Genomic DNA, 14,587 nt, shown 5'->3' on the forward strand with positions numbered 1-14,587 from the left:
GCAACCAGGATAAACACAGATGGAAATTGTGATTAATCATACATGGCAACTATGATTATGGTGGTGTTTGGTTCTCTAGTCCTAGGACTTTTTCTAGTCCCAATTAAAAAGTCCCTAGTCCCTAAAAAGTCTCTCCCTGTTTGTTTCCAGAGACTAAAAAGTCCCTAGTCCCTTGCTAGAGATTATTAAATGACCATGCTGCCCCTAGTATATAGAAAAATAACAATCAAACAACACCATGGGGTGGCGGGCCAATGGATGCATGGAGGGGCATTGTTGGAAAAGTCCCAAAAAGTCCCAAAAAGACTTTCCTTGATAGTCTTCTTCATTTAGTCCCAAATGCCTAGTTTAGTCCCTAAAAAGTCCCTCTTGTTTGGTAAAAAAGTCTCTAAGAGAGACTTTTTCTAGTCCCTATACAAAAAAGTCCCTGTAAACAAACACCCCCTATACCACATGTGACAGTTAGGTAAACACACATGTCAACTACTGTTTGACCCTATGTGGCAAGTAGTCAATCACACACAACAATTATGATTTGATTACACGCGGCAATTATCATAAATTAGACATGCCAACTATAGTTAACCAAAACAGATAAAGCTGCCATATTTTGCGGCGGGAGTAAAAATTATGCAATTGAAAACTTCTTTTGAATACGAATTCACTGATATAAATTTTGCTCCCGCCGCAATCGGTCTTGATAGTTAAATTTACGGTCAAAGTTGAAGCACGGGGATAGAGAAAACAGTACATTGTGGAATGGAGGGAGTACAATCTTTCTGACCAGCGCAGTTTGCCCCTAAAAAAAAGGTAGTCTGGCGATTGCAGATTCGCACTTACTACTCCTGTATAGTATTTAGAAGTACTCCAATCGCTTAAAGAAGTACGAGCACGTGCAGTAAGTTCTATGACCACATTTTGATCTTCGGCGACGCCATAAAAGTTGACCGGACGACCTGAACGCCCCCGGTGAGCCAATCCTACGTACGTACGCCCCTTAATTCACGATTTACAAGCAGAAATGGACACCCGGCCTGCGTGGCCGCGTAATTGTGATGATCTGCTAAAAGATTATTTTTCTGACCAGCGCAGTTTGTCCCTAGCTGTAACAACGAAGCCTGGCGATCGCAGATTCGCACTTACTCCGGTATATTTTTAGTACTACCACTCTCATTTATACATGCGGCGAGGCGATGATATGAAAGTTGACCGGCCGACCCGGAGGTCCCACATTACACCGCTTAACTGACGATTTACAAACAGAAGCGGACACCCGGCTGGCCAGGTCATGAACACGGTCCTAGCTAGCTGGTTATATTGAATGTAGTACGTGGAGAAACGAAGTTATATATAGGAGTGCATGTGTACGTGGAGAAACCAGGCATTTAGCTTCGCTGAAAGGTCCTTCTTTAGGGGCCCAAGGCCGCCAAAAAATGAGTAGCGCTAGCGTAATGCATGGGACTGCCAACGGCACAACTATGATGCTAAGTGGTGTATACGTACGGTGATCATACAACTAATTCTAGCTTGTGCGCATGCATGGGTCCTCGAGGTTGTCAAAAAGGATAACATGGTGTGGCCCGTCGTCGCATTGTTCTTTCATTAACAGTTTTTTTTTTTTTGAGGGAAGTTCTTTCATTAACAGTTGAGACAATACCTTGTTATGAGAACCGAAAAGAAGCTGGAATTCCGTATGTCGACACGTTTCGTGTGGGTTATCTAATCGTATCCGCATTGCCAAAGCTCAACAGTGCGGCGCATGACAATGACAATGCAAGTGAAGTGATTTGGCTGGAGTCAACGAGCCCAAGCCGGGGGCATGATCTCCACCGCCGCGCGTGCTGGATTAGGCTACATGCATGGCTGACCTATCTTAGTCTTAGCTAGTAGCTCAACTCCGCTACTGTAGCGTCATGTCATGGGCGGCTAGTAGTAGTAGTACGTAGTACGTACCAGTCTACAGTCTAGTTGTACACAACGATAGATGGGGCAAGCAGAGGCTGGCTAAGCTAGCCACCCCGATTAACATTGGTCGCCTTGGCCGAAAGGCCGATCTATACAAGGACGTGCTGGAGTGTGTCCCACTCTGCATTCGAGTGGAGGCCCTAGATCGAGTACGCACTACACAATAACACGACCGGTCGACCGCACAGTATCGTAGCGTACGTACGTATGTGCATGTCGTTAGCCTGCGTAGGCAGACTAGCTGGTAGGACCGGCCGGCCAGGACCAGGACCAGATACCGATACTACGCTGCAGGCCAAGCCAGGGAGGGCGCCATAATAAAGGCCCAACCTGGGCGGAGGTGGTTGGGGTTCGGCCGGAGACCCGCCGTCCGTCGCTGTTCTCCTCCATCGATCTCTCTCGCGTGGCACGTAGCAGCAGGCGGCAGAAGCAGCCCGGAGGAGGAGGAGGAGGTGGGGGGAGGGGAAGAAGGGCGGCCTCGCGCGTCTGTCTCTGATGCGTTTCTTCCTCTACCCTGTCTCTCTAAACGCATGCAACCCTTCTCCCCCCGGCCCCGGCTTGCTTGTCTCCATCATGGAACCAAGCTGCCCCAAACCAGCGGCAGTCACTGCTAATTTTCTCTCTCTCCGTTTCTCGACGTTTTTCCTGCAGCTCTACGCTACGTTTGCAGTACTACTACATGCTTGTAGCAGAAGCGAAAATGACCGGGTGGCCGGCCGGGGTGGCCATAGAACTTTGTCCCTCCGGCTCCGGGTGCGTCTCTCTCCATTTATGAAGCATGATGGTCGTATATTTATTGGCACCCAAAAGGCCGAGAAGTGGCATGGGGCGTGTGGCAACAATCCGCAGGGACTTTGGAAAGCTCGTTTTGACCGTGCCCCCGCTCCACTCCACTCCACTCCGCCCGGACCATACCTGTACTGTACAGCCACTATACTGTACGCGGTACCACGTACTGACCGAAACAAAAAGGCACAGTCACGTATACCACCTCGATCGACGTACATACGACCGTCCAGCCAGCGACACTGCAGCACACAACAGGGGTAAAATTTACGACCTGGCCTAGTACAAAATGTACCACTGGTTCATACTACCACACATGGCCCGGGTTTCATTTTCCTCGGCATGCACGGCACTGCATTTTATGGGCGTGCGGTGCAGTGCAGATAATTGCTTCATTAGCTTGATTGGGTCTTGGGAGCGTACATGCATGCACGTAACGGGGGGAAATCATTCTGCTCGCCGTAATAATGTCGCGCGTTTACGCCTCCGCATAATCCTTGGAGAGAGAGAGACTAGACGAGTGTGCATCAGGGTGGTGGAGGATGAGCGTGAGGCCCCCCGCTCACCAAACTTCCCATTTCGTCCCCAACTTTTCGTTCCATCCATCTGATCTGCGATGAGATGAGAAAAGCGTGGCGGCCTTTGTGCTGTGCGGGCGTTTCCCTCTCTCTCACTCACTCGCTATAGTAGTAGTAGTAGACAGCTGAGCTGGGGTGAGCTGAGGCAGCGGCAGGGAGGAGGAAGCAGCGAATTGAAGATCCTTAAATGCGGTTTGGTGGCATCCCCGCGCGCGCTGGCCCCCATGCAGACGCCTGCCCTGGACGCATGGGTGCAACATGCCACCACCATTGCCATTGCCATTGCCATTGACACCCCCCACCTACATAAATCCCCTCCCGCTGGCCTCGCCCCCGGCTTTTACCGCTCTTTGACTCCACTCCACCCCCCACCCAGCCGCCCGGCCACCCAGCTCCTCCTCCTCCTCCTCCTCCGCTCCCACGCGCCAGCCGAACACACGCTTGTTAGCTAAGCTCGCAGCGCCGCGCCGGCCGTGGATCGATCGGCCGCGCCGTATGGGGAGGCAGCGGCGGTGGTCGCGCGCGGCGCTCCTCGCGTGCCTGGTGCTCCTCGCCGCCGCCGCGTGCGCCGACTCGGCGCGCCCGGGGCCGCTGGCGGCAGCGGCGACCGAAGGGCTGCCTGCCGGCGCGAGCGTGAGCGCCAGCGGCAACGAAGACGGCGGCGACGGCCCGCGGAGGAGCGCGTTCGACGCGCTGGTGGAGGGCCTCGTGAGCATCGGGCTGGGGCGGCGGTGGCGCGCCGGCGACGGCGCCGGGCTGGTGGACGGCGACAAGCGGCGCGTGCCGACGGGGCCCAACCCGCTGCACAACAGATGAGTACGCACGTACGTACTACAGCGGTAGCTAGCTGATCGCCCGTTAGCTTTCGGACCTCGCTGGCGCCATTGCCGGGCGCGTGCGGGGCGGCGAGCAGAGGAGGAGAAGAACGGGAAGGAGAAGAGAGGATAGGAGCTTCTAGTATGGCTGTTCCCTTCTGCTTCCCTTTCTTCTTTTTCCCCCTGATTTTCCTTCTTCTTCTTCTTCTTCTTCTTCTTCTTCTTCTTCTTCTTCTTCTTCTTCTTCTTCTTCTTCTTCTTTCCTAGTAAGGAGTGCTAGCTACCTTTTTGTTGCTTGTCTTTTGCCCTTATTTTCTTGTGTCCTCGATTGGTTTGTGAAGTGGACAGCAACGCCATTCTGTTGGTTGAAAGAGATACATATATGAGTATACTACTTCTTTTGTTTGCTTGCTCCACCAACCTGTTCATATATATTGACACCATATTCTCGCATGATCTTGCCTCAGATCACACACACCAAAACTTCACCTTACATTGGTTTCCCTTGTTATTATTCTGCCAAAGGGCTGTAAATTTTTACAAAGCATCGAGTTTCCTTATTGTTCTGTCAAACGTGTCCGAAGAAAAGGGATTGCATGAGTACGAAATGGATGTGGATTGAAGAATACGGCATCGGGCCAGAAAGGAAGGGAATGGATTGCAGGGAGCCTTCTCGAGGAAGATACTAGGAGAAAGTAGTCCACAAAAGGCTGGGATGTGATGAACACGTATTTTTGGTTCAAACATGAATGATGAACGCATCGATCGATCGACCACCTCCATTGGCGAGCGCACTTTGAGCCTTCGCTTTCGGAGAACTATCATTTTTTTTTGCCTGTGATGGTTCTTTTTCTGATTACCCCGTGTTCGCTCTCATTTCTTCAGTACAATTCCTTGGCTATAAATATATATATTTATATCCATTTTCGATTTATTTTTTTGTAAAACTTACGAGAGCCGACCACCTCAAGTCGTTTGGGGTTCTCATGCTTCCTGCAGGGGTTACAGGATGATTAATCCCAACGAACCCGGAGCTCTGCAGCAAATCGGCGAAAACACAGAGCTTGCTTGGCCTGGCCAGAGTTAACTTAGCAAGTGATGCGATTCTCTAAGTATCCCATAAGCGTCTTAACGCGATTTGACGGTTGACAACGAGGATTCCGTGCGTGCGATTGCCTCCCCGATCGCCCACACAAATCCAGTCCTCACCCATCAACCCATCGGCTCTTGTCAGCGTCGACAGGGACGATCCACCGCAGGCCTCTGCCCAGCCGTCGCCGTTGCGGGGCTTATTTGGCTTAGCTTAATTAATTATTAGTGTGATGGAGCGGCTGGCGCCGTGGTCGTTTCGTGTCCTCGCAAGCTCGCAACTGTTTGCCGACGACGTCCGTCCCTTGCCTACAGTGCCCGGTGGCCCGGCCGGCTCGCTGCTGCTGTTGGCGACGCGGTCCCGTTAAGCTTCCCCACGTAGCAACTAGCAACGCAGCTGCGTGGACGTCGGTGGCTGGGTGTCGCTGTCTGTCGTCCAGCTGCGTGCGCAGCCTACGCGCGGGCACGGTACGCATGTCGAGGTAGAGTAAGACTCGTTGACAATTTCGTACGCACGCATCTTCGCCATGGGACTGCGGACTGGTCTGGATGTCCATTTTTCTACGGTCCGAACGCATATCAGATGGGCCTCTGGGGACATCCGGACCGCCGTCATGTACGTGTCCGTCACTTTGGTCCCACCCAAAGGCCTTCCCCGTTCAAAACCCTTCTTCGCGCGAAGCAGTTGCCGCGTATTCATATCAGTCGGCGCCGTGGCAGAGCGGACGTGACTCCATGGTATTGATGCTGGTCAGAGCGGCACGACTGGATGAGCGGACGGCACCCCTTCAATGTCGACACGACGACTGAGAAGCCTACTCCGACGGCTGCGCTACGCGTCTTGGCCCACTGCCGCCGCTCTTAGGAGCCCTCGACCTCTACAGCCATCGGCTCCTTTGAGGAGGAGATTACCATCTCCTCTAGCAATGAGGGGGACCAGCAGGCACACCTCCTCACCGAGCCGACCATGATGGACGAGTAGTTCCAACAACAAATCAATCTCATGATCGGGCAGTCGATGTGCTCCCATAGCCCGCCGCCGCCCTTGCTGCCACCGGCACGCTTGAAGGAGGAGTTGGCGTCGCCTCCGCGATATTGCATGAAGAAGGAGCCGACGTCACAGCCTCTAAGCCGTGTGAACGTAGAGTTGCTGCCCCCCTCCCCCCCATAGCCGGTATGCCCGCATCGACCATACGACGTTGTTGTCGTGTCGTGACTAGTGCGGCAAGGCCATGAATGACGAGGTGTCGTCGGTGATCGCGAAGACGCGCGGGTGCTTGCTCCACTATCTCTGTAGCCGTGGCGGTGGCTCCTCTTCGTCGTGGAGCATCGTCATGCCAGAGGAGAGAACAACCCGGCAAACAGCGCAATGCAACGGGGCGCTCGGCGTTCGGCGTTCTCAAAGTCCAACGAGGCGTCGGTCTGGGTCCACGAGGACCCCGACCTCATGGAGGCCTTGGCCCGCAAGCGGTCAATGACCACCGCGGAGATGGTCGCGCCGTGGCTAAACCGCAGCGATGTGGAGCTCACCAAGATCGACGATGACATGATTGTCGTGCCACGTGCCCTTCCGCGAGTGGTAGGACAACCCAGACGGCGGCGGCATGGAAGGCGATGGCGGTGCCACTGGCCAGGCCGACCACGCGTATGAGGTCACTGTCCGCCACAAGCTAACTTAGGTTTTTTTTAGTTGAACAGATGAAATATGGTATGTGTTATGTAAATTATGTATTATGCCGTGTTTGCAGGACAAGCATCTAATCATCTACTTTGTCCAAATTTGCTTTGCAGGACAAGCATCTAATCATCTACTTTGTCCAAATTTATTTTGAATGTATGCGGGTACGGTTGGATGGCCGACTCTTGTGCGTCCATGGACAAATACTGTGCCCATTTTAAGGGTCTGCGTTGGAGATTCCCTTAGAGCACCTACATCCGAAGTTGGCAAATTCGGCGCAATAAATGTCCACGGACCCGCCCAGACGCATCCGCGAACAACACCGAGCGACCCTTCATATGGGTTGTCGGGCAGCGACACACCTCAAATTCAACCCTCGAGTCCCATGGAATCCATGCACACGTATCAGGTAGCACAAATTCATCAAAATTCAGATCAGGTAGCACAAATTCATCAAAGTTCAACAGTTTAACAATACAACAAAGCAAACTAAATCATAGTTCGACAATCCGGACATGTCAAAATGAAATCCAAGCCCGAGCAAGAAGGATCACTTATCGGACGTCATTCGTGCCGCCTACTCTGCCACGACCATCCTTGCCGCATGCTTTGGCTCCATCCGTGCCGCCTTCTCCGCTGCAGCCATCGCTACTCTCGCCGCCTCGTACTCCCTCCGTTCATTGATCTCATTCTTCTTCCCGACGAGCCATATCATTGCTTGTTGTGTCATTCCATCGAACAGGACATGGGAAGACCGAACGCTCCCACTACCCGTGCTTGTCTATGCCCGTCGGAGTTGCAACGAGTCACACACATAGCCTCCGCTGTTTGTGTTGCCGGAAAATGGTACAGAATGGCCCAACCAGTCGTAAGATCATCCTCGATGGTGGGAGGGTCGGATGATGCCTTCCTTGCCGGGAACTGAATGGACGGGGTTCGAGGGGGCGGGCGCGGAGGAGGAGACACATCCACCTCAAGGTCCACAACTACAGCTCCCTGCGATGTTGCTTCCCTTTCGCGCTGCCTTCTCCGTCGGTCCTTCTGGCGACATTCTTCGGCTTGCAGGGTGGAGCCAAGGACCGGAGCCCCACGGACGACGCCAAGGCAACATCTGTGATGGCGGTAGGCGATGGGGTGGACGACATCTAGGGCGCGGATATGGGCCGGTGGTGCGTATGGGGGAGAAAGGGTGGACGACAGTAACGGAGCCCAAGTATACATGATCTTACGTGCTCTAATATCGGAACGGGGAGCTCCACAGCCATACTATTAGGCTCCAACGGCAACCCATAAATTTTCTCCTGCATTCGTCCGCGAACAGGGGGGCCCAGTCCGCGGACATGGATGCGGGAGCATGCCATCCAACCGTAATTGCATACATTTTAAACTCTTTTTCAACAAACCGGATGAATTCCGTGCAAACAAGACCGGATTTCATAACAACTGGACGAAAATGGTTGCATTTTGGACATATTTTCAACTGAAAAGCTAAAACTATGTGCAGTTACGGTCACGCGGAGCTCCACTCTCACGACACGGATACACTACACTAGTCTACGTCAAGCAACGGCTTGTCCTTCCCCATGTCCGGCAGCCTGCTAACCGGACTGCCGGGAGCCCTGGAGCCGTAAATTTCGAGCACTATCATTTTCTTTATTCTTTTTTGGATTGCCCATTCTTAACCATCATTTTCTTTCAGTACAATTCCTGGCCACATTATCTTTCATAAACAGAGCATCAAGAACTTAGTGGGCAAGCCTGGCAATATATACTAAAAAATACTACAACTGAATGCCAATGCAAGAGTCAAACAGCATGTACTGAAAAATAGTAAGAAAAAGGAGTCACATTTTATTTAAACAAAATGTAAACTTAAAACAGCCGACCACCCCAGGTCATTTGGGGTTTGCATGCTTCCTGCACAGGTTAGAGGATGATTAATCCCAAGGAGCCCAGAGCTCCGCAACAAACCGACGGAAAACAGAGCCCGCTCGGCCTGGCCGGAGTTAATCTAGCAAGCGGTGCGATTTTCTCAGTATCCCATCAGCGTCTTAACGCGATTTGATGGTTGACAACGGGGATTCCGTGCGTGCGACTGCCTCCCCGATCGCCCACGCAAACCCAATCCCCGCCCGTCCATCCATCACTCGTCGGCGTCGGCCGACAGGGACGATCCGTCGCCGGCCTTCCCCGTCGCCGTTGCGGGGCTCGCATCAGATTAGCCTGATGTGATGCGATGGGGCGGGGCGCGTCGTGCTTGATTCGTGTCCTCGCAAGCCGCGACTGTTCGCCGACGCCGTCCGCTTGCTGCTGGCTCGGGCGGCCATCCGATCCGTGCCCTGCAGCTACAGTGCCGGGTGGCCCGGCCGGCTCGCTGCTGCTGCTGGTGCATCTGACGGCGACGCGGTCCCGGCGCAGCTGCGTGGACGTCGGTGACTGGGCGTCGCTGTCGTGCAGCTGCGTGCGCAGCCTACCCGAGTGAGACTCGTTGACAGTTTCGTACTCCTCACGTGCTCTGATCGGAGCCGGGGCTGCACCGGCATCGGCCAGGCCGCGCGCGGCAGCTGGCCTTTTGGCAATGCAACGGAGAGAACTGGAAACGATCGCCGGTGAAGTGTGCTTCACCTCCAGCGCACGGCGTTGCAAAGACCGAGCTCCACGTAGCTCGTTTAAAAAACTATTTACAAGTTTAAAAAAGGATGCGTCTAGGGCATATCTAGATATGCTCTAGTTATTGCACATCTAACTGAATGAATTAAGCATAAAGAGGAAGAGAAAAAAGAAAAAAAATATCTACACGAATCTCAATGTAAGATCAATGACATAGGACTTAGATGTGCAATACTTATGGCACATCTAGATGTGCTTTAGCAAAATTGTTTAAAAAAATGCGAAAAAATCTACACGTACATATGCATATTCTTTAAGTAGGTACAAATTTCATCAACTAATTTTATTATTTGCGTGCTGCACAAAAGAGACAAATATCTTGTCCAAATGGACCATGTTTGTACGTATAAAACTCACTTCACATTAACTGACGGACATATATCTATATAGCTTGTTCACAATGTTTGGTTTTCTGGACAATTACTACTATCAAGTGCTCCTTAGGGAGTACTCCATATCCAGAACGATAGAACACCAAACTGACCAAAAGAAGGGATCCATAGCCAACAACAGTTCAGTACACCGGACTGAGCAAAATGCAACTAAATATGAGACCAAAAACTAAAGATATGCTCTCCTCGGCTTCTTATCTTCGAATTCAGCAATTATGTCATCATAACTTATTTTTGCTGCAATTTCTACTTCTACTTGCACCAGCAAGCTATCCACAAGAAATCCATCTTCCATTTTTTTGCGTAGCCTTGACTTGATAATTTTCAAACTAGAAAAAGCACGCTCAACACTTGTTGTAGAAACTGGAAGGGTAACAAGCAGTCGAAGTAATATATCAATCCAATTAGAGGTTATATGCCTTCCTGTCTCAACAAGGCATCGACATAGAGCGGATATGACTTGACTTGATAATTTTCAAACTAGAAAAAGCACGCTCAACACTTGTTGTACAAACTGGGAGGGTAACAAGCAATCAAAGTGGGTTTTGTGGTTACCATTTCCTGGCAGCGACTGCTCTCTCCGACCCCTCCGCACAGCGCCGCCCCTCCCCGCTCCTTCCCCGCTTTGCCGCCGCCAGAGGGGACACCGGCGAAGCCCGCGTGGTCCCCAGGGAAGGTGGCGGCGGGCGTCCTCGTCGTTCTCGCGCAGATCTCGCGACGGCCGGTGGCGCGCGGCGGTGTTCCGCCGGTGGCTGGCGCCTGCTGCCTGTGGGGCGGCGTCTCTCACGGCGGCGGGGCTGCCCCTGAAAGGCGCTTGGTGGTGGCCATGTGTTGGTGCGCGCGGGGGGGGGGGGGGTCGGATCTGGGCTTCCGGTCTGCGTCCTTGTCGTGGCAGCGATTGCCGTTGCCCTCAGCCATGAGGCGTGGTCCAGGACGGGCCGAGCGCCAGTGGTGCTGGCCAGGACACACGCTGGCAGCGCCCTACTTCATCTCGCGTCGTCTCGCTGGCCAATGGTGGTGGTCATCTTCGTCGTCAGAGATGGCCGGCAGAGGCTTGGTGATCGGATCTCGAGATTCATCATCTAGTCCCGGCTGCGAGTTGGGGAGACATGGTTGCCGGTGAAAATCGAGCCGTTGGCAGGCGATGGCGGCGTTCTACGCCGTTACCTTGATGGAGGCATCGTCGTGTAACTATTGTCGACCCACTCGTACTGCTCTGGGGAAAACCCTAGGATCTGGTGTTCTAGATCGGACGATGGCGGCACTGCGGTGTCGTTTCTCTCTTGGGAGCACCGTTTGTGGAGCAGCGCTGGAAGTCAGAGGCAGGAGGTGGAGCGGCTTCGTCTTGCACGGAGCTTCGGTGGAGATGTTAAGTCATGCCTGACCGACAGGTGCTATGCTTTGTCATGCCTGGTCGGCAGATGCTACGCACGATAGATCTTGCAAAGACTTCAAGCCTGTGTCGGCTGGTGATACTTGGCAGCATGGTGCTAAGGTGTATCAGTGGCGACCGCGACGTGCACAACTGTTTGCGCGCAGGGAGGAGGTGTCGTTGGGCGTCGTGGTGGCGTCGAGAATAGTTAGACCGAGCAAGGTTGATGCATCAGTACAGTTCTAAAAATAGAGCGGTGGCAGTTGGCGGCGACGGCCTCTGAGAGCACGCCGGACCGGCGAGACCCATGCCCGGCAGGCGTCCTGGATGGGTCCTTGATACGTCTCTGTCGTATCTATAATTTTTGATTGTTCCATGCCAATATTCTACAACTTTCATATACTTTTGGCAACTTTGTATACTATTTTTGGGACTAACATATTGATCCAGTGCCCAGTGCCAGTTCCTGTTTGTTGCATGTTTTTTGTTTCGCAGAATATCCATATCAAACGGAGTCCAAATAGAATAAAAATTGACGGAGATTTTTTTGGAATATATATGATTTTTGGGAAGAAAAATCCACACGAGACGATGCTCGAGGGGCCCACGAGGCAGGGGGCGCGCCCCTGACCCTCGTGGCCACCCCGTAAGGCGGTTGATGCCCTTCTTTAGTCGCAAGAAAGCTAATATCCGGATAGAGATCGTGTTAAAATTTCAGCCCAATCGGAGTTGCCCCCTGCCTCGTGGCCACCCTGTAAGGCGGTTGATGCCCTTCTTTAGCCGCAAGAAAGCTAATATCCGGATAGAGATCATGTTAAAATTTCAGCCCAATCGGAGTTACGGATCTCCGGAAATATAAGAAAAGGTGAAAGGGAAAATCTGAGAACGCAAAAACAGAGAAAGACAGAGAGACAGATCCAATCTCGGAGGGGCTCTCGCCCCTCCCATGCCATGGAGACCAAGGACCAGAGGGAAAACCCTTCTCCCATCTAGGGACGAGGTCAATGGAGAAGAAGAAGGAGGGGTCTCTCGCTCCCTCGCTTCCGGTGGCACCGGAGTGCCACCGGGGACCATCATCATCACCGCAATCTTCACCAACAATTTCACCACCATCATCACCAACTCTTCCCTCCTCTATGCAGTGGTGTAACTTCTCTCTTACCCGCTGTAATCTCTACTTAAACATGGTGATCAACGCTATATATTATTTTCCCAATGATGTATGGCTATCCTATGGTGTTTGAGCAGATCTGTTTTGTCCTACGGGTTATTTGATGATCGTGATTGGTTTGAGTTGCATGTTTTATTATTGGTGCTGTCCTTTGGTGCTCTCCGTGTCGCGCAAGCGTGAGGGATTCCCGATGTAGGGTGTTGCAATACGTTCATGATTCGCTTATAGTGGGTTGCGTGAGTGACTGAAACACAAACCCGAGTAAGTAGGTTGTTTGCGTTGGGATAAAGAGGACTTGATACTTTAATACTATGATTGGGTTTTACCTTAATGATCTTTAGTAGTTGCGGATGCTTCCTGGAGTTCCAATCATAAGTGCATATGATCCAAGTAGATAAAGTATGTTAGCTTATGCCTCTCCCTCATATGAAATTGCAATAATGATTACCGGTCTAGTTACCGATTGCCTAGGGACAAATAACTTTCTCGTAACAAAAAGTTTTCTACTAAACCTAACTTAGTTGTGTCTTTATCTAAACAACCCCTACTTTTTATTTACATGCTCTTTATTATCTTGCAAACCTATCCAAAAACACCTACAAAGTACTTCTAGTTTCATACTTGTTCTAGGTAAAGCGGATGTCAAGCATGCGTAGAGTTGTATCGGTGGTCGATAGAATTTGAGGGAATATTTGTTCTGCCTTTACCTCCTCGTTGGGTTCGACACTCTTACTTATCGAAAGAGGCTACAATTGATCCCCTATACTTGCGGGTTATCAATACCTTTTTCTGGCGCTGTTGCCGGAGAGCAATAGCGTGGGGTGAATATTCTCGTGTGTGCTTGTTTGCTTTATCACTAAGTAATTTTTATTTGCTGTTCTTAATTGTTTTCTATCTTTATTTATGGATAGAAAACACAAAATACCAAAAAAATAGTTGTACCTACTAAACCAATGGTTGAAGAACCACTCAAAATCTATCACACTGCTGAAGCTTATTACTTGGATCATCTTCGATCCCTATGTGCTCGTGCTGAAACCCCAACTAGCTTAGTTGAGGGCAAATCTTTAGATGAGCATGCTTGATATGTGCGACACCGTACATCTGAAAAAGGAAAACTTTTACTGGGTCAAATTCATCGTTTGCAATGCTATGCTTGGAATTTATGTGAAATATATGATTTTACTTGTTGTTCTGAAAACCCTAAGAAACACCTTCCCTATCAATGTGAGTTTAGTGATAATGGAATCGTATCTTCGTATGCTAAGGGTGTTTATAATTACTATGATGTTCAACAAATTGAAGAATTTGTTGCTTTTAAGGGTGCTTACGAAATTGCTTCTTTGATTGAAAAGTATGATGCTACTCTTTACAAATCTGAAAATTTTGCCATACTTAAATATTGCTATGATAATTATGCTTCTAATGCCTATGTTGAACCATATATTAAGGACTACTCCGCTGTCTAAGAAGAGACTAATATTTTGCAGGAGTCTATGGAAGAAGAAATTGATGAAACTGTGAGCTCATTGGATGAAAAAGATGATGAGGAGAGCGAAGAACAAAAGGAGGAAGAGCGGATTAGCTACCCGTGCCCACCTTCTAATGAGAGTACTCTTCAACTCATACATTGTTTAATTTCCCTTCGTGCTTACCGAATGATGATTTCTATGATGACTATTATGATCCCTTTGATTCTCTTGAAATATCCCTTTTTGATGATACTTGCTATGCTTGTGGTCAAGATGCCAATATGAATTATGCTTATGAAGATGAACTTGCTATAGTTACTTATGTTAAACATGAAGTTGTTGCTATTGCACCCACACACGATAGTCCTATTATCTTTTTGAATTCTCCCGACTACACTATGTCGGAGAAGTTTGCACTTATTAAGGATTATATTGATGGGTTGCCTTTTACCGTTGCACATGATGATTTTGATGAATATAATATGCATGTGCTTGCTGCTCCATCTTGCAATTATTATGAGAGAGGAACTATATCTCCACCTCTCTATGTTTCCAATATAAAAAAATTGCAAGAAACTGTTTATACTATGCATTGCCCT

At 50.4% G+C, this 14,587-nt stretch overlaps 1 protein-coding gene across 1 annotated transcript; it reads left to right on the forward strand.

Annotated features, from left to right (window-relative positions):
• The first annotated feature begins 3,490 nt into the window (after positions 1–3,490).
• Positions 3,491–5,222, forward strand: LOC123186295 (uncharacterized). Its single transcript, XM_044598078.1, has 2 exons — positions 3,491–4,170; positions 4,549–5,222. Exon 1 carries the CDS (start codon positions 3,825–3,827, stop codon positions 4,143–4,145), a length of 321 nt encoding a protein of 106 aa, XP_044454013.1. The 5' UTR covers positions 3,491–3,824; the 3' UTR covers positions 4,146–4,170; positions 4,549–5,222.
• The last annotated feature ends 9,365 nt before the right edge of the window (positions 5,223–14,587 follow it).

This window comes from Triticum aestivum, chromosome 2A, assembly GCF_018294505.1.
Source record: "Triticum aestivum cultivar Chinese Spring chromosome 2A, IWGSC CS RefSeq v2.1, whole genome shotgun sequence".
NCBI lineage: Eukaryota > Viridiplantae > Streptophyta > Magnoliopsida > Poales > Poaceae > Triticum > Triticum aestivum.

What these genes read in the sequence shown, in the direction of transcription:
- LOC123186295 (XM_044598078.1), top strand. Translation starts at nt 3,825, where the DNA reads ATGGGGAGGCAGCGGCGGTGGTCGCGCGCGGCGCTCCTCGCGTGCCTG.